This window comes from Myodes glareolus, chromosome 21, assembly GCF_982192425.1.
Source record: "Myodes glareolus chromosome 21, mMyoGla1.1, whole genome shotgun sequence".
Classification (NCBI taxonomy): domain Eukaryota; kingdom Metazoa; phylum Chordata; class Mammalia; order Rodentia; family Cricetidae; genus Myodes; species Myodes glareolus.
Window position 1 is genome coordinate 7,717,950 of NC_142046.1, and position 17,940 is coordinate 7,735,889.

Consider the following 17,940-nt stretch of genomic DNA (forward strand, 5'->3'; position numbering starts at 1 on the left):
TCACTTCCCCTCAGTAATGGACTATGTAGTGGTTTGAGTAAGAGTGTCCTCCACAGGCTCATACATTTGAATGCTTAGTCATTGGGGAATAGAATTATTTGAAAGGATTACAAGGATAAGGAGGTGTGACTTTATCAAAGGAAGTGTGTCACCGAGTAGGCTTTGAGGATTCAAAAGCCCATGCCAGATCCAGTCTCTCTCTTTACCTATGGACCAGAATGAGGCTCTCAACTACTGCTCCTGGCCTGCTTGCATGCTTCCACCAGGACGGTAATGTACTACTACTCTGAAACAAGCCTTCAGTTAAATGATTTTTGTTCTTGTTTTTTTTTTAAATATAAGAGTTTTTGTCATGGTGTCTCTTCATGCAACAGAATACCCATTAAGATACACTATAACGTGAAATTGTAAGCTAAGATAAATTCTTTCTCCCTTAAGGTTGTTTTACTAGAATAAACAACACATGCCAAGAGCTAAGACAAGTTCACCTGGATCAGGAAACTGGGTAGAGGGGCCAGAAACGCTGAAGACACACCTGAAACCTGTGCCCTGGATGCTGAGGTAAACAGCAATATTCACAAAGCAGATAACACAGGAGAGATGAGTGTTAAGACAAGAAAGCCTATAATGATGTATCCCACAGATCTCCCATTGTGCCACAAAGCATGGGCAACAGAAATACTTGCAAAGCAGCAGCAGTAGCAGCATGTACGAGCATTTCCCATTATCTCTAGTCCTTATAACCACTCTTCATTGTGTCTGTTACAAGAAAACCGACAAATCTCTCAGCGACATGGTAAAGGTTCAGACTAGTCTTCAGCTCTAAGCCTGCCCTTGTTCTGTTGTTAACTCTCTGAACTTGAGAGACACCATGGTGACCCTTTCCACTGAAGACCAATCATCTTACACAAGTTACAGTGTTGATTAGGTAGAGCACCAAGCTGGGGTCAGAAAAAGAATCAAGTTGCCAAAATTCCAGTTAGTCTTCTTATGGATTGTATCCTACAGTATTTTTGGTCTGGTTGTGCTACGGCCTTCAACACCAGGGGCTAAATAATGGCACTACTACTAAACACGATCCCTGCTGCCAAACCTGCTCATTTCCTAAGTCTCCTTCTTCACCTATTCTCTAGTTACATCTAAACTTCATCTAAAACAAGAGCTACATTAGACTGGGGACACAGAAGAGGGGTGGGTGTGGTAGTGTACAACTTAATCATAGCACTCAGAAGGCAAAGACAGTGGGATCTTTGTGAATGGAAGGCCAGCCTGGTTTACATAGTGATCTTGACTCTGTCTCAACAAAACAAACAGCAAGATTTAGAACACTTACAGCATGATTTCATTTATATAATACTAAGAAGGATGAGAACAAATGAAGATACTGTATAGGAATCAAATATGGTAAAAATATAAAACAAAGCAAGAATTAAAACTATCTATGGCAGGGGGCTGGAGAGATGTCTCAGAGCTTAAGGGTACTAGCTGCTCTTCCAGAGGTCCCGAGTTCAATTCCCAGCAACCACATGGTGGCTCACAGCCATCTATAATAGAATCTGACGCCTTTTTATGGCTGCAGGTACTAGATGCAGAACACTCACACATAAAATAAAAATTAAAAAAACAACAAAACAATCTCTGGCTTGTGATTATTATTATTATTATTATTATTATTATTATTATTATTATTATTATTATTATTTTGAGACAAAGTCTCACCATGTAGAACAGGCTGGCCCCAGACTCTCAAGTGCTGGGATTAAGGGATGTGACAACATGGCCAGTTTGTGCTTATTTCTGCAGGAAGAAAGGACAAGATGGAACAGTGAAGGACACATAGAAGCTTTGTACCAAAATACTGTTTTCTTAGCCTAAAGAATACATATATGGGAGTCAGCAGTTTGTGACATTTTCTACCTCACCCTTATATACATCTGTAAAGCTTATAAAGTTGTATCTGGGTATAAACAACAATAAAAACCTACTTAAAACTCACAAGCTTGGTACCAACAGACTTTCTGGTAGTGTTCTCTGAGTAATGGCTGGCAGTATCAGCAGTTCATATGCTCAGGCCAGGAACCAAGAGATTCAGTTTTGTCAATCTCCTCATTATTTGTTAAGTTTGTGCAACCTCCATTTGCCACTGCTCTTAGGAATGGTGTCATCATGGGCTGGTGAGATGGCTTAGTGTGTAAAGGCACCTGCTGCTGAGGCTTATGGACTGAGTTCAGTCCCTAGGACTCACATGGTGGAAGAGAACCGACTCCTGAAGGCTGTCATCTGACCTCCACATATTTGCCATGGTACATGTTCACAAATGCACATAGGAATAAAAAATAATTTAAAAATTTAAGCCATCATCACTTTGCACAATGCTCTGTCCGACAGTCAAATGAATCCACTCTTCTCTGTGGCCTCCTTCCAGCTCTCGGCCAGGCCCTTACTGTGCCAGTTTCTTTACTGGCACATTAAGACATCAGGGCTTTTGCTCATGCTGGTTCCTGACTGACACTCTATCCTTCCATCCATCCTGTCCCATTCCATCAGGGCATCACTGGGTGTCAATGTCTGAAGGCAAACAGTATGATCCCAACATGGAGGTCTGATCTGATGCCCTGGACAGGCTCCCACAGCATCTTCAGTCTTCCTTCAGTGCATTCACTGAAGTTACTCATTATACACGGATGTTACTACTGGTTAAATCTGTTGACTGTCAAGACTACAGGCACCAAACAGGTCGGGGCAGTATGTGTTCTGCTTACCACGGTGTTTCTAATAGCCAGCATACAACCAAGCATATAGGAAGCCTCAGCATTTTCACAAAGGATGGAACTTCTAAGACTCTTGACATTCCTGGGCCGTTTCTCTCAATTATAAAAAAGTTGATGAGCAGGTGACAGAGTACATGCCTTGTAGTCCAGCACTTGTAAGGCAAAGGAAGAACAACCTTTGAGGGCAGTTCTTTTTGTGTTTGTCAAGACAGGGTTTCTCTGGTAGCTTTAGAGTTTGTCCTAGGAGTTCCAGGCCAGTTCTAAGCCAGGCAAGGCAATAGTGAGACTCTGTCTTAAAAAGAGAAAAGGTGAATGGTGGATGGTTCTACCAGAAATAAAGGGCCTCAGGAGGACTTTGTACCCTTCACTTTCTACCTTCTGGGTGTTTTTTTTTTTTTTTTTTTTTTTGGCCTACTACTACTACTAGGTGGCCAGGAATTGAACTTGGGTTCTCGGGCGGACCGGTCAGGCACTCTACCCCCTGAGCCGTCTCTCTGGCTCCCTCTGGGTGTTTTACTTATCCTTGTCATGCTGCTTCCTCTGGCTCTTGGCTCTTGGCTAGAAATGTACTCCCCAATATATCTTTTTTTAAAAGATGTATTTATTTATTTATTTATTATGTAAACAACATTCTGCCTCCATGTATGCCCGCATGCCAGAAGAGGCGCCAGATCTCATTACAGATGGTTGTGAGCCACCATGTGGTTGCTGGGAATTGAACTCAGGACCTCCACAAGAGCAGCCAGTGCTCTTAACCACTGAGCCATCTCTCCAGCCCTCCCCAATATATCTTATGTGCTTGAAAAATCTACGTGACTTCAAAAAGGACCCTAAAAGAGATATACATGGATCTATACAAAGAAAGGAGAAACAAAAAAACAAAAACAAAAAAAAACAACAAAAAACAAACAAGATCTCCCGAGTAAATTGGGAGCGTGGGGATCAAGGGAAAGGGTAGAAAGGGAGGGGGAGGAATGTAGGGGAGCAGAGAAAAATATATAGCTCAATAAAAACAATAATAAATAAATAAATTACCTACTTAAAAAAAAAAGAAAAAAATCTACGTGCTTATTTGGGGCTTGAGTTTTTCCTTGTGGGCATGTTTGAATTCTATCAACAAACTGAAAGCCTCTGCAGGAAAACAATGTATATGTCTAGCTATTAATTTAAAGAAGGTTAGGGACCTTGTACCACACACACCAATTTATGTATTACAAATTTACCGCTCTCCCCGCCTCTTTTCTGTGACAGTGTTTAACTATGTAATCCTAACTGTCCTGGAACTTGCTATGCAACCCAGGGTGACCTCACATTCACTGAGATCTGCCTGGCTCTGAATCCTGAGTGCTGGAATTAAAAGGCATGGAGCACCACACATGGACAGTGAACAATCTACCACCTTCCATTCAGAAATATCAAGTGTGATAACACTTAGTTGAAAAAGTGGAGACTTGTTTTTTTAGTTTATACAAATGTTACTGAACTCCAAGTGTCCACTTCATTTGAGGAAAGTATTTATTAAGATCTGAAAGCAAGGGTGGGTGGTATAAACTGATATTGGACAGTTGTAGAATATTATTTCAAGATATGTTATATTTGTTTATGCTGAGAGAGAGAGAGAGAGAGAGAGAGAGAGAGAGAGAACATGACGTTGGGTAGGTAGAGGTGGGGGGATCTATCTATGAGGAGTTGGGGAGTTGGGGGCGGGAAAAGAATACAATCAAAATATATTAGATGTGGTTAGAGAGATGGTTCAGCAGTTAAAAGCAATGGTTGCTCCTCCAGAGGTCCTGAGTTCAATTCCCAGCAACCACATGATGGCTCACAACTATCTATAGAGAGAACTGATACCCTTTTCTGGTGTGCAGATGTACATGCAGACAAAATACTTACATACATAAAATATACAAAAAATCCTTTACTCTATATATAGTATGGAAAAAAGAACTGGATATAATAGTCCTTCAGGGCTGATGAGACAGCTCAGCAGGTTAAGATTTGCTACCAAACCTTATGACCTAGTTTGATACTTTTAAAAAATCTATTATATTTATTTTTAAGATTTATTTTTATGAGCACTGGTGTTTCCCCTGTCTGAGGGTGTTGGGTCCCTTGGAACTAGAGTTACAGTTATAAACTATCATGTGGGTGCTGGGAATTGAACCTAGGTCCTCTGGAAGAGCAGCCAGTGTTCTTAACCATTGAACCATTTTTCCAGTACAACCTAGTTTGATTCTTAGGACCTACGTGGGGAACGAGAGAGAAATGACTACTGTGGGTTGACTTATAACAAACACACACGTAAAAATAAAGATTAGTCTTTCACACTTTGGTGTTATTGTTCATCTATGTGTTCTCAGAATTTAACACAGGCCTATACTTTTTGCCTACTGGGCAATAAAATGTCTTTTAGCTAAATGAGAAACAAAATTAAAGAAACAATGGAAGTCCTAGTCCAATTGCGGCCAAGTCAGTGACACTCTTCTACTCAAGGTCTATTATGTGGTACTTTAAGACATACATAATACTATTTTTCTTTAAGGCGGTAAGTACTGAACTCAGGGCCTCATGCTAAGCAAGTGTTCTATAGATGTACTATACTTTCAGGCCCAGAAGACATGGGCAGAACAAATGACACACTTTATATGGAGACAGTGACACAAACTGTTAATCTCAGCTATCTGGGAGGGTGAGGTTGGAGAATTCTAAGTTCTAAATCACTTTAAGCAATTTAGGTTGCCAATCAAAAACAAAACAGAACAAATAAATATTACCCTTTGAGAATTTCTGCTAGGATACAATTTTCTGTTCCCCCTTCACTTCTTCCAGTTTTTAAAAAAAATATATATAAAATTGATAGTGCACATTGCTTTCAAAGCCAGACTCAAATGTCTAGGCCCAGTAAATCTGCCTTAGCTTCCAAAGTCCCTTGACTACAGGTATGTGCCACCACACCTGGAAATACTGTCTTTTCTGTTAAGCAGCCTGCTGAGTAGTGGTCCCACATGAGTGCAGCCTGCCAGAACAGGAAGTAGGATCTGCAGTCCACACAAGACGCGCACACCCCAGCAGGAGATTATTACTTATGCTGCTGTGCTTACCTTTTCCAAATCAATGGAAAGCTGCTGAATGAATGCTTGGAGCTCTTGTTCCTTTTGTTCCAGGACTACAATCTTATGTTCTGCACATGCTTTTGAAGATATCACATGATCTCTTCATTGAAAGAAAACAGACAATGAGCAAATTTTGGTATTTCCTCTATGATACACTCGCCAAAGGAAAAATGCACACAACTCCTTATATTTCAGGCTGGAAGTGTTATTTCAGGACACTAAATTCATCTCTCTGAAAAAGCTCTTTGGCTTTCAGAAGCAGGAAGACCACCAAGGTCTAAGCAAGGAATTCTGATCTGTCTTTGAGTACTCAATAACTTTACAACTCAAATCTGACTGTACTGCTCAGCAGGACCGGAATGGCCTTGTGCCTATGCAGGCACAGGCGAGAGAGAGAGAGAGCCAGTGCTGCGATGGCGTGGAGGGCCTGAAGACAAATCCAGAAGCCTTTGCCAACACAGAGATCAGAAAGAGCTATGGTGAGCAATGGGGACATGTGGGTGGGCTACAGCAATGGTACACCAACACCTCTCCCAAAGGCCACACAGACCAAGCGAGAACCTCTGTTCTTCCAGCGTAGAGCACTGTCTCTGCAATTCTTCTAGCTGCTGGTTTAAGTCAGACGATATCTGATTGGAAGTAACCAATTCCTCCTGAGTGCGATTAAGTTCCCTCGTTCGTGCGTCCAACTCTTGCTCCATTTTCCCCAAGCATTCTTCTTTTTTTAAAAGCTGATAAGAAGACATAATGTCCCATTAGGCCACCGCTAAGAAACACAATTTGAATAAATGATCAGGCCACTGAGATGGTTCAATGGGTATAGGAACTTGCTGTACAAGCTTGGTCACCTCAATTCAATCCCTAGGTCCCATTGTGCAAAGAGAGAATGGACTCTGAAAGCTGTCCTTTGACCTCTGCACGCACGCAGTACTATATGCATGCCACCCCTAGTTCACCACCCCACACCCCTACAGACACAGAGAAAGAAAAAAGAAGAATGACTTTTTTGTGGGCTGAGTATTGGGGTAATGTGCAGTTTTTACACAAATAGAAGGTGAGAAAGATACATTTCAAATACAACTTTTCCACTTTTAATAAATCAGAAAACATCGCAATGTGGTTAGTATCAAAGCCTATGAGGGTGCTTACAGTCATGAAAGTGATGGCCTCTTGAGGCACAAGGACTCACTGCTTCCCAGTGCTTCCCTGAGCTCTGGAACAGAAACACCTACCATGTGTTTTACTTTGCTCATCTCCTGCTGCTGGAACCCCTCTAACTCATCAATTTCATCTCTCTTTTGAAAAAGGCTCAGACTCTGATTCTTCATTTCCTGCAGTTGAATTGTCAGATATCTTTTATCCTGTTTGCAAGAAGACACTAACTTAGGCAACCCAGGTATTAGAAATCTGTATTGTAAAAGCAGAACATTTAAAATTGTTTTCAGACTGTGCGTCTGTAGATATATGCATACAAGCTATAACACATGTGTGGAGGTCAAATGATAATTTGTGGGTTCCAGGGATCAAACTCAGGTCGACAGATTTGGCTATAAGAGCTTTTCCCTATGTGTTCAGCCCCCAGACATTATTTTGAGACAGGGCTTCACTATGTAGCAACTCTGCCTCTGAAGCCCATGAAACAATAGTACTATCACAACCATGTCTCTGTCTGGCCAAGAGGTCCTCTGACTCCTCAGTGCTAAGCTCTGAGAAATATTCCGGCTTTCTGACTGTTTTGTTAGGCAGCGTTCCCAATGTGACTACAGGATCAATCAGCGCCCACAAATCAACAGATAGCACAGTCAATTTAGGGATCTTGAGAATGGTTTAATAAGACGATTACTCAAACATGTGAGTACAGATACCTATAGAAGTATTATAGTAGTAACTGTTAGGGCACTAACAAGAGGGAGCAGTTATGAGAAAAACCATCTCTGAGTATCCATCTGAACCAACAGGCCAAAAGAAGCTTAAATTTTTGACCATGGGATTAAGAAAATCTGAGGAGGGGGCTGGAGAGACGGCTCAGAGGTTAGAAGCGCTGCCTGCTCTTCCAGAGGTCCTGAGTTCAATTCCCAGCAACCACATGGTGGCTCACAACCATCTGTAATGAGATCTGGTGCCCTCTTCTGGTCTGGTGGCATACATGCAGACAGAACACTGTATACATAATAAATAAATAAATCTTTAAAAAAAAAAAAAAAAAGAAAATCTGAGGAACCCCATGTGGACAAAGCTGAGGAACAAACATGTGAATGATCCTCTTTCCACGATCATTCTTCTAGTGTTCTCAAGTGGCCACTCAAAGTCAAAGCACCAAGCCCAGGTGATGCAGCAACAAACAGCCTTCAGGTAAAAGGAAGGACACCCAGAATGCCCACTATGGAAGAATAAGAGGCAGGCTGTTGAAGTCAATCTAATCACTCAGTGTTCTGCTTCCAGGAGGTACTGTCACAACCAGTATTGTGAGCTGGATACTGGGGAAAACAGTGGCCCCACCTCCTACTTCCTTCTGGTTCCCTGGGATTAAATCTAGAGCCTTACACATGCTAGGCAGGCACTCTACTATGAATCTATATGCTTAGTTCTTTTTTAACTTTTCTTTTTTGCACAATATATGAGATTTGTTTTTATTAATGTTTATTATTTGTGTGTGTAAGTTTGTGAGAACGTGGGCGTGCCAGGGTATATATATGTGTAGATCAGAGTACAACTTGTGGGCGATGTTCTCTCCTTTCACCATGTGGGATCTGGAGACTGAACTGAGGCATCAGGCTTGGCAGCAAGTACCTTTACACACTGAGCCATCTTGCTAGCTCCCACTTCTAATTTTTGAAAGAATTAAAGTGACCGGCTCTGTGGTTAAAAGCACTTTCTGCTATTCCAGAGCAGTCAAGTTTGGTTTCCAGTAATCATGGCAAGTAGCTCACAACTAATTGTGACTCCAGCTCCAGGGGGTCCACGGCCTCCATGGACACCTGCACACATAGTTACACATACATGTAACATATGCATGGATTTAACAAGCAATTTTTTTTTTTTTATACCTAGAGCTTTGTTAAGTTGCTTGGGCTGGTCTTGAATTTACTCTGTAGCCGGGGCAGGCTTTGACCTTGCAATCCTACTGCTTCAGTCTACCAAGTAGCTGGGGTTACAGGCCTTTACCAATGAGGCCTGGCTGAAGAAAACATTTCCTAAGTCCCAGAGATAACGCTAGCATTCATACAACAAATATGACTAACCTTTTCAAGCTGGTCCATCTTTTCTGACCATTCCTAAAACAAAACAACAGGAGAAGTAGTTTCTAGGGAGGAGAATCTGCAATGTCAAGACTCTCAGAAAACAACCAGCTCTTAAAAGCTATCCATCAACCAGAAAAGGGAATGAGAAACAGCAACATAAATAAGCAAAAAATACCCACAAAATTGGTTCAGTATTAAGAAAGCTAAATGTCCTAAAAGAGTTACCCATGAACACCGCTATTATTTCTTGAGAGTGGACAGCTAGACCACTGAGTCGTGCCACAAGGCTGATGCTTAAGACATCAACTTACTGAAAGTCTAGGGATCATGACCAACAGTATTTGGTAATAATCTGTGCCCTTGGCTTGATTCTCTGGTGTATGACAAAAAAGAGGAGATATTATATTCTTTATTCACAAACCATAGAATACAAGGAAAATAACATTAGTATAAAAGAACCAATTTCAATAGCTGCTAATCAGAATATACTACATTTAGATTGTTTTCTCTCATATTTACATATATCCACACCATAGTTATCTACTGGATAGCTGTAAATGATTCTTTTATATTTATAAAACAATACTGACTAGCTGGGCAGAGGTGGTGCATGCCTTTAATCTCAGCACTCAGGAGGCAAAGGCAGGTGGATCTCTGTGTTGGAGGCCAGCCTGGTCTACAGAGTGAGTTCCAGAACAGCTAGAGTTACAGAGAGAAACCTTGTCTTGAAAAAAACCCAAAAACAAACAAACCCCAATAACAACCATAAAAAACCAAAATACTACTGACTATATCAAACACACTCCACAGTTACTGTAATATTATTTTTCCCTTTTAAATTTTTTGTTTTGTCTTTATTATTATGGAGACAGGGTTCATCTAGGTCAGGCTGGCCCTGAACACCTGATCCTCCTGTATTGAGGAGTTGAGATTATAGGTGTGCACCACACCTGCATTACTTTACCTTTTGTTGTCATTCATTTAGCATCTCTCAGTAGCTGTTTCTATGGAGACCAAGAGTCCCCTTCTGGGGACTGGAGAGATGGCTCACTGATGTAGAGCACTTGACTCCTCTTCCAGAGGCCCTGAGTTCAATTCCCAGCAACTACATGGTGGCTCACAACCGTCTGTAATGGGATCAGATTCCTTCTTCTGGTATATACATAAAGTACATGAATAAATTTTTTTTTTTTTAAAGAGTCCCCTTCTGTCTACACTTGGTTTGGGAGAAAGAGTCAGATGGGCTATGTGATAAGAGTGACAGCATCTTAAACTGGAAGAGCATGTGTTTGTGGGTGTAGGTTTGGGGACAACTGCTTAGAGGATGAGACCCTTTTACTTATTTGTAGGCTAACTAGTAGATAACGGACACATCCATTTCTGTCTGTACTTTACAAAGATGCACAGAGAGAGCATTCTGGACACATTTTATGATTAAACTGTCAAGTCTGACTTCATAAGAAAAGGTCAAATAAATCCTTAAAGAACTTATATTAGTGGCTGGATAGCTCAGCAGTTCAGAGCACTAACTGCTCTTCCAGAGGACCTGGGTTCAATTCCCAGCAACCACACTGCAGCTCAATCATCTGTAACCCCAGTTCCAGGGACTGTAGGTGTAGGGTACACCTACAGAGACATACAGGCAGGCAAAATACCAACACACGTAAGTATACATAAATCTTAAAAGAACAAAAAAAACTTATATTCATTCTTTTCCTTCTAGGTTGTAAAGACTTTACTTGGATCTCCACCATGATTTTTAAGTCAGGTCCCTAAATGAAATCTTTTCCTAGCCTTGGGCAGTACCACATAGAAAATACCTGGTCCTTCCTGGCTAATGCCAAAGCCAGTCCTTCTGCCATTTTGGCTCTGTTGGCTTGGAATGTCTCATTCTGCTCTTGAAATTTCCGCATGGAAGCTGTTAACGAAGAGGCTCTATTTGAGATATGGAAATACTTCAGAAACAACATGACAAACAGCTCGTGTGAGTAGCTTACATGCCACCAAATGAGAAAGGCAAGGCCATAGAAATGGATTATGAGACTGTGAGAAACTTGATTTCCCAGAACCTTTCTGCCCTGGTAAGATGAGCTTAGTTTGCTGTCTGGTTCCTTACTTTTACCTTCTGTAACAGTGAAGGCATCACACAGGTGAGGGGCACAAAGTACTCTGTTGCTGTGAAGTGACAGCTACTACCTCTTCACCAGAATTGAAAAACAATAAAAAAAAAAATCAAAACCGATAACAACAATAACAAAATAAAAGCATTCTTCATTTTCTTTCTTCTTCCTGTAACATCTTCCTTGGATGACAATACCCAAGGAAAACTTAAATTGGGATAGGTCAGGGTAATTTAACAAAATATATATCCATTCTGTTGTTGGTACAGTGCTGTCAGAGCCTTTCCACAGTTGGTCAATATAACAGTAATGAAACTACACTGAGAATATTCTCCTAGGTTAGACTCGAGGGCAATCAGTAAGTGGGTCAACTCGACAGAGATGAGCACAAAATGATCCCCTCTTAAGAAATATGCCCACAAAAGCAACAGAAATACACTTACACTTGATAAATTCTAGGCAAACATCATATCATACAGATGAGTTCTGATGGACACATGTAACAATATACTAATTCATTTAAAAGGCTAAAGCCTGAAAAGATTAAAGAAAGCAGGAAAAGAAATACGTACAATCCTGGTGTTTTTCTAATGCAATTTCAAGCTTCTCCTTTATCTTCTGCAAGTTTCGGACCTGTTCAGCATAGTCTTGGGTGAGGAGGGATGCACATACCAGGAGTGGACAAACATTAGGAAAGGAAGTTAATTAAACAAACAAAATGAATGAAAATGATGATGATTTTCTTAATCTAAAAACCAGTCCTGTTAAGGAAAACTAGGAAGAAAGCCTCCATTAACAATGAATGACACGGGCAAGCATGAATAGTACAAACTTTCCATGGTATAAACAATGAGTACAATAAGGTAGATTTGTTTAGCCTTGACAGAGAACAACAATTAGGCCAGGCCGGGTCATGAGAGGTTCCCTGCTATGAAAAACCCACCATCACCTTCATTACTCAGTTCTAAGTCTCAGGGCTCCTGTGGTGGTCTGCATGAGAATAGCTTGTAGGCTCGTATACTTGAATGCTTAGTCACCTATTTCAGAAGGATTAGGATTGGTAGGTATGATCTTGTTGGAGGAAGTGTATTTCTTTTCTAAGAGTTGCCTTGGTTGTGGTGTCTTTTTCCCAACAATAGAATGGTGACTAAGACAGTTCCCATTCCCTGTTGCAGGACAGCAGATCAGGGGTGTTCAATAAAAGCTTACTTGCAGACCACACAGCTGAGAGGCAGTGGTTAGGCAAACAGCAAACACCTTAGCACAGAACTGCCTTTATGGTGCAGATGTGTTCTCTTTCTCCAGAAACTGAGAGGTGGATGCCATCTCAAAGGGAAAGAATTACCTGGGGCTCCAAAGAAAGCAGTATGATATGGTATAAAATGAGAGTAGTTCAAATCCCAACTGTGTCACTTCTTAGCTAGGGTCTTAAGTAAATTACTCATCTGGAATCTTCATATGTTAACTGATAATAATCACATCTATTCCCCTCTCCTCTTTTCTCTTTCTCCCTGCCTCCCACCTACCCTTTCTCCCTCTCTCTGAGACAGAATTTCTCTGTGTAGCCAGCCCTGGCTGTCCTGGAACTTCCTCTGTAGACCTGGCTGGCCTCACACTCAAGAGATTCACCTGTTTCTGCCTCCAAAATGCTGGAATTAAAAGTGTTCACCTAATTACACATCTATTTCAAAGGAAGCATTAAAGTAACTTGTATGCATTAAGTGCTGGGCACACAGTGATGAATAAAACATAGCTACTATTGTTATCACTCAGTTACAATTCCTAGATGTTAAGTGCGCTGATAAATGTCCTCTGCCATCGTCCTTTCTGTATTGGGAAAAGCACGGACTCCGCGACAAGTACTTTCCCAACACTAAAAACAGTTATTTCAGTTCTGTTACTGGTGTTGTTTACAGGTACCAAGACAGAACCACTGACTTTACGGCCACATGTACATGACAGTAACAGCTGACTTCAGCAGACTGTTTGGAGTTCTGTCTGAGTCTGAATCAAACTAAGACTCCAGTTCTACCACTGATTCCCTGTGCGCCTTACCTTGTTGATCCTAAGAAGCTGATCCTGAAGAAACTACAGTGTGAATAGTGCTCTGGACCCTTGGTAGCTAAACAAATCTATATCACATACAATTCAGTGAATTTCGGTTTACTGTTTTTATCACAGGATAAAGCTATCATAATGTGTTCACTGTCAAAAACCAAAAGAAACACTCACAACTCTATCATGAACAAGCCTTGTTCAGGTAAAGGATATAAGGGGAGCTGAGTGAATTGTAGACTGAATAGAGACTGTGATGTTTGAATAAGAATGGCCCTCAACTGGGCGTGGGGTGCACATCTTTAATCCCAGCACTTGGGAGTCAAAGGCTAGCGGCTATCTGAGTTCAAGGCCAGCCTAGTCTACAAATTAAGTTCCAGGACTGTTATACAAAGAAACTGTCTAGGGGTAGGTGGGACCCCACACGAGTAAAACAAAACAGAATGGCCTCCACAGGTTCCTATATTTGAATGCTTAGTCACCAATGAGTGGCCCTACTTGAGGGGGGTTAGAAGATGTGGCCTTGCTGGAGTAGGTGTGACCTTGTAGGAGGAGGTGTGTCATTGCAGGTGTGCTTTGAGGTTTCAAAAACCTTCACCAGGCCCAGTCTCTCTCTTTGTTTTTGGATCTGCATGTTGTTCTCAGCTACTTCTACAGCACCATGCATGCTTGCCATGATGATAATGGACTAATCTCTTGAAACTGTAATGAAGCCCCCAATTAAATGCTTTCTTTTTCAGAGTTGCCTTGACTATTGTGCCTCTTCACAGCCAACAGTACAGTAACTAAGACAGAGATGTAATGAAAATTATATCTAAATATAATTCTCCCAAAGAAGCAGGTATTACAGTCAGGAGACCACTGACAAGTCCTGGAGCAAGACTCCCTCACACCAAGCGGCAGCCCAGCATCAGCTGATCATTCCCTATAGACAGTACTGCCTATAACGTTCTCTCTGCAAGTAAGCTATGCTAACAGTGGAACATGGCCAAATCTAGTCTACATATACTTTTATTGTTTTTAAAAAAGATTCTTTAGGGGCTGGAGAGATGGCTCAGTGGGTAAGAGCACTTGCTGCTCTTCCCAGAGGACCCAAGTTCAATTTCCAGCACCCATGTGGCAGCTCACAACTGTCTATAACTCCAGTTCCAGGGCATCTGACACCTTCACACCAATGCATGATGTAGGTGGGCCTTCTGTCTATGTGTTATTTTCAGTGGTTAATAAAGAAACTGCCTTGGCCCTTTGATAGGACAGAAAATTAGGTAGGCAGAATAAACAGAACAGAATGCTGGGAAGAGGGCAATGAGGCAGACGCCATGGCTCTCCGACCCAAGATGAACATAAGTTAGGATCTTTCCTGGTAAGCCACCACCTCGTGGTGCTACACAGATGATTAGAAATGGGTTAGATCAATATGTAAGAGTTAGCCAATAAGAGGCTACAGATAATGGACCAGGCAGTGTTTAAATGAATACAGTCTCTGTGTAATTATTTCGGGTAAAGATAGCCTGGTGGCAGGAAGAGGCCTGCCATTCCTTTTACAAATGCACGTAAAATAAAATAAATAAAAAGATTTTTCAAATTTCATTATTTTTTTTTTTTACTTTGTGTGCATATGCATGTATGTGAAGAGCAGAGAACAACTTGAATGAGTTCGTTCTCTCCTTCCTCCATTTGAGTCTCAGGGATTAAACGCAGGTTGTCAGGCTTCCCGGCAGGTACACTGACTCTGAGTACCCTGTCACCTCAGCATCTTGCTATGTAGCCTAGGTTGGTGAAGCACGATTATTAAAAACCCAGAGACAGAAATTGGGGTTCAACCTAAAGGTCAGAAAACCAAAAAAGCCAGCCACTGGCTCCTATCTCTATCTCAGTTTCAAATGGTGATCCTGCCTTCAGGAATCTCAGAATGAGACTGAGAGATATCTCTTCTCATTTTATAATCCTCTCTAGTTTAGGGATTAAGGGCATGCACCACTACTGCCTGGTTTCTATGGTAAATTTGTGTGGCTACTGGGATTAAAGCTGTGTGTCACCACTGCCTGCCTGATCTGTAAGGCTGGTCAACATGGCTGTTTTACTTTTCTGATCCTCAGGCAAGCTTTATTTGTTAAAATACAAATGAAATGCCACTACAGGTTGGTCTTAAATTTAGAATCTTCCTGTGTCCCTAAGTACTATTGGTTAGGGCCTGCACCCCCATACCAGCCTCTACATGAACTTTAAACACTTTTTTATAGCCATGGGTAGAAAACTCAGGAGCAGAAAAAAAACAGTAGCTTTTTCTGGGAGGTAGTAGTGTAGCCTTTAATCCCAGCACTCGGGAGGCAGAGGCAGGTGGATCTCTGTGAGTTCAAAGCCAGCTAGGGCTGTTACACAGAAAAATCTTGTCTCGAAAAACAAAACAGAACTACACAACAGCAAAAAACAACTTTCAAATTCAATTTGAATTTACAATATTCAGTATACTAAAATTAAAAAAAAATCAAGGTAACAAAGTGGGCACAGAATGTTTTTTTTCTGACTAAGGAGATCAAATTCTGTGTGGAAGTTACTATAGTTATCCTATAAAGCAGGCTTATAGCAGGGAAGGGTCATCTGTCCTATGTCTGCTGTTATGGCTTTTTAACACATACCAGAAAGTCTGGCCTCTAACTTCCGTATCTGTTCATTTCTTCTCAGAAGCTGGGATGAGAGGTCTTCTCTGGAGCTGCTTCCATCGGAAGCCTGGTGGACAGATGAAAGGAGATCACATGGTGAGCCAGCACCAGCCAGAAAAGCAATACTTCTCTTCTATTTCATTACATTCTAATTGACTGGAATCCTAAAACCTTCCTAGGGGAACTGACGTTAGCTCCCCTGCCTGGGAAGTGGAAGCAACACTACCTTTCTCCGTGACAAGACAACAGAGGCTGTTAAACAGGTAAGTCATATGCAGGTGAGGAGTACTGAAAAAATGTAGTCCTTTATGGAATATCATGGAATAAAAAAGTTCCTTATGATTATATTACACCATTATACAAAAGAGAAATCATTTTGTCTTCTAAAGTTCCTGGAATAAGGGGGAGAAGTCTTTTTTTCCCTTTCTTTTTAAAGATTTACTTATTTATTATGTACACACTGTTCAGCCTCCATGTATGCCTGCATGTCAGAAGAGGGCACCAGATCTCATTACAGATGGTTGTGAGCCACCATGTGTTCACATGGTGTTGCTGGGATTTGAACTCAGGACCTCTAGAAAGAGCAGTCAGTGCTCTTAACCTCTGAGCCATCTCTCCAGTCCCAGGGGGAAAAAGTCTTTAACAAAGAACCAAAGTCTTGCGCTGGTAAAGATGCAGTATCCCCATTTACAAAACAAAGGGTTATTAATCCCAATCTCTGAAATGCACCAGAATTCCACAGAAAACACGCATTTAGTAGCTCAATACATGACTAGACTAGGCATCTATTTCCCGCCAACGGCCAATTACTTTAAAATTTATGGGAAGTTGGGTGATACACACTTTTAATCCCAGCACTGGGAGGCAGAGAGGGTGGATCTATATGAGTTTGAGGCTAGCCTGGTCTACATAGGGGATTACAGGACAGCTGGGGCTATATTAGTGAGACCTTGTCTCAAAAATAAACTTACTCATGGGAAGTCAGGCAAAGTGACACAGGCCTTTAAACCCAGTTTAGGAAGCAGAGATCTATCTCTGTGAGTTTAGAGGCTAGCCTGAGTTATATGTTAAAATCCTGTCCTTAAAACAGCAGCAACAACAACAACAACAAACCCCAGAACCTAAATGTTTATGGGTACCACTACTATTACTTTGGATATCACTTGTTACTGCTAAAATAAAACCTACTTTGTGTGTGTATGGAGCGGGGTGGGGGGGTAAATTATTTTTATTTTGTGTGCGTTGGTGATCTGTCTCCATGTATGTCTGTGTGAGGGTGTTGAATCCCCAGGAACTGGAGTTACAGACAGTTGTGAACTGCAATATGGGTGCTGCGAATTGAACCCTGGTCCTTAGGAAGAACAGTCAGTGTTCTTCACCAAGCCATCTTTCCAATCCCAATTTCTTTTCTTTTTTATTGTTTTTGCAATTCAGGCTGGCCTTGAACTTGGTTATATTATTGCCTCAGCCTCCTGAATCCTGGGATTAAAGGCATAAGTCACCATGCCTCACTGTTAAACTGACTTTTTTGTTTTTGTATTTATTTATTGATTTGTGTATATGTGTGTACATTTGTGTAGAAGTCAGAGGACAATTTGTAGGAGTTGGTTCTTGTCTACCATGTGTGTCCTGGGGAACAAACTGAGGTTGTCAGGCTTGGTATCAAGTGCCTTTACCCACTAAGCCATCTCACTAGCTTAAAAGAAAGTAGTGGTGGGATGGGATATGTAAAACTCAAGTAAGCAAGTAGGAAAATTTCATAAGAAAAATCTAATTGGCAAGCTACTTAAAAATATTTTTTAAGGGGCTGGAGAGATGGCTCAGTGGTTAAGAGTACTGCCTGCTCTTCCAAAGGTCTTGAGTTCAATTCCCAGCAATCACATGGTGGCTCACAACCATCTGGAATGAGATCTGGTGCCCTCTTCTGGCCTGCAGGCATACATGCAGACAGAATACTGAGAATACTGTATACATAA

General features: G+C 41.3%; 1 protein-coding gene across 11 annotated transcripts in view; it reads right to left on the bottom strand.

Annotated features, from left to right (window-relative positions):
• The window catches only part of Golga1 (golgin A1), a 53,864-nt gene that overhangs the window by 25,136 nt on the left and 10,788 nt on the right, over positions 1-17,940 (bottom strand). For 10 of the 11 annotated variants that reach the window (XM_085681285.2, XM_085681290.2, XM_085681291.2 and 7 more), the window contains 7 exons: positions 15,941-16,031; positions 11,819-11,893; positions 10,947-11,044; positions 9,127-9,159; positions 7,117-7,245; positions 6,446-6,615; positions 5,873-5,984 (listed from right to left, as the gene is read on the bottom strand). In XM_085681285.2, coding sequence (XP_085537411.2) covers positions 5,873-5,984; positions 6,446-6,615; positions 7,117-7,245; positions 9,127-9,159; positions 10,947-11,044; positions 11,819-11,893; positions 15,941-16,031 — 708 coding nt within the window. The remainder of the gene's footprint in view (positions 1-5,872; positions 5,985-6,445; positions 6,616-7,116; positions 7,246-9,126; positions 9,160-10,946; positions 11,045-11,818; positions 11,894-15,940; positions 16,032-17,940) is intronic. The other variant, XM_085681292.2, reaches the window with a different exon arrangement.